The sequence below is a fragment of the Abrus precatorius genome, unplaced genomic scaffold (assembly GCF_003935025.1).
Source record: "Abrus precatorius isolate BTA unplaced genomic scaffold, Abrus_2018 Scaffold10, whole genome shotgun sequence".
NCBI classification, from domain to species: Eukaryota; Viridiplantae; Streptophyta; class Magnoliopsida; order Fabales; family Fabaceae; genus Abrus; species Abrus precatorius.
Genome location: NW_020874292.1, coordinates 1,399,906 through 1,402,137, shown reverse-complemented (window position 1 = coordinate 1,402,137; position 2,232 = coordinate 1,399,906). Strand labels below are relative to the sequence as shown.

Here is a 2,232-nt window from a genome sequence, read left to right as displayed (position 1 = left end):
CATGTAATATTTAACATATTTTAATTCGTGTGTATATGATGTATTTAGTGAAATAAATATTTTTCAAATGAAAGTGAGAGATATGATTTATATCATATAATTATGAATGGATAATCAGGATTATAAAATTTAAAAAGCCACGTGATATCATGTGACTTTTGAATCCTATAAATTCGTGATGAATTCTAAGCAGGAACACATGTATGGCTGTGAGTGAAAATGGGCCATGTCCGTATTTATATATTGTTGCTAGCAGTTAATCAAGCTTAGATGGTAGCTAAAACCCCTGTCTATGCAGATAACTTTTTTTGTTGATGAACATTTGTCGGATCCAATATCTTCTCTAGCTGAAGAAGGTCTATTGAAACTCGAAAGCTTAAACAGCTCGAGGGCCATATAATACTATCCTTTTCTCTTTTAACTTTATGTTATTATATAAATAATTAAGGTGGTAATTGAATTTGAATACAAAATTAATAGGAATATTCCAGCTGACAAGGACATCCCAACTTCTCTATTATTGATTATTAAACTGTCTATATACAAAATAAATTCACCTCATATATTATTTGTCCACCTGTTGTATGAGAGTACATGCAAAATGTACACATAAAGCCAGGGGAGGGAAGGAGTTAAGGCACCCTCCTCATATCAGTTGTCACTTGATTAGTTCGTATCTTTTCTGTTCCTTATAATATTGTTCACTTGGTCATATTTGTTTCCCACCGCATGCCCTACCGTTTGAAACAGAGAAAACAATAAGTCATTTTCTATATTTTCAGACACAATAAATCAGTCTCTCCTATAATATAAGCTTCAAACTTAAGCCATATATTTTCTTCTCACTTGTGCTAGCTAGATTGGCTTACTATCTATATATACACAAGCGCGCGCAGTCACAAAGGTTGGATTAATATTTATCATTTATTAGCATCTACCCTAGAGTTTCTTTAATTAAGAACAAGCTCTAGCATTATCTTTAGCTGTCACAAGGAGAAGCACAAGATGGGAGTACAAGGCACTTTGGAATACTTCTCTGACTTACTCAGCAGCACCAAGAAGAAGAAGAAGAAGCAAACCCAAACTGTAGCTTTGAAAATCAGAATGGACTGTGAAGGTTGTGCACGCAAGGTTAAGCACGTCCTTTCTGGAGTTAAAGGTATTCTTAATTTTCTTCATGATCATTTGAAGGGTGCTGCAGTTATCTCCTTCACTTTATTAACTTGCTATGTTTTGTTATTGGAATATTATTTTGAACAGGAGCTAAAAAGGTAGAAGTGGACTTGAAGCAGCAGAAAGCAACAGTGACTGGATATGTTGAACCAAAGAAAGTGCTTAAAGCTGCTCAATCTACCAAGAAGAAGGTTGAACTGTGGCCGTATGTTCCATACACTATGGTTGCTAACCCTTATGTTTCTCAGGCTTATGATAAGAAGGCACCTCCTAATATGGTGAGGAAGGTGCCTGACACTGCCAACATATCAGAGACAACTGTGGACGACCGCTACATACATATGTTCAGTGATGAAAACCCAAATGCCTGCTTTATCATGTAATTAATTGATTAATGTTTGTGTAGTGAATCACACACTAAAATATATGATAAATAAATATAAAATTAATGGGGTAGTGGTTTTTGACTTTTGTGTAAAATATATGATAGAAAATTTTGCATGACTTTTGCATATGGCTACGATACTGATTGTCATGTTTCAATCTTTCATTATCTTAATCTTAAAGATCGTTTGTTGGGAAGCGGGAGGTCTTAGAAAAGGGTAGACGAAATGAGAGCAAACTTGGGGTATGTCAAGGGACAGCAAATAACGCCATCGTCATTTTCACATTTTCTTGTTGGTGACCTTTTTATCTTATGTTATGTGCGTGGCTTTGTTATGTTGCGTGTTTGGCAGGGCTTTTGGCCTGCCTCTGTCGGTTTTCTCCTCCTCCTTTCAGACAAATCGATCAATTACCATTTCAATGACGTAGAATAATTATAATCAGTGTAAAATGCTTATTTTAATTAACTTGAAAGATTGATTTTGTTGCTCTCGTTTCGAAGGTTGAGCACTTGGGCTAGCAAGTACAAAGCTACCAGTATTGATTACTGTTAGCAATATGAATAATACACTATTTTAAATTTATTTAATATAATTAAATAATTTTTAAAAGATAATTAATTTATAAAATAATAATTTTAATTATATATATTAAAAATGTGTTTTAACAAATGTA

The 2,232-nt window shown here is 33.7% G+C and overlaps 1 protein-coding gene across 1 annotated transcript; it reads left to right on the top strand.

Moving 5' to 3' along the window:
• Positions 1-689: 689 nt before the first annotated feature.
• Positions 690-1,861, top strand: LOC113852673 (heavy metal-associated isoprenylated plant protein 24). The gene is made up of 2 exons (XM_027483010.1): positions 690-1,159; positions 1,261-1,861. Exons 1-2 carry the CDS (start codon positions 1,006-1,008, stop codon positions 1,554-1,556), a joined length of 450 nt encoding a protein of 149 aa, XP_027338811.1. The 5' UTR covers positions 690-1,005; the 3' UTR covers positions 1,557-1,861.
• Positions 1,862-2,232: the final 371 nt, after the last annotated feature.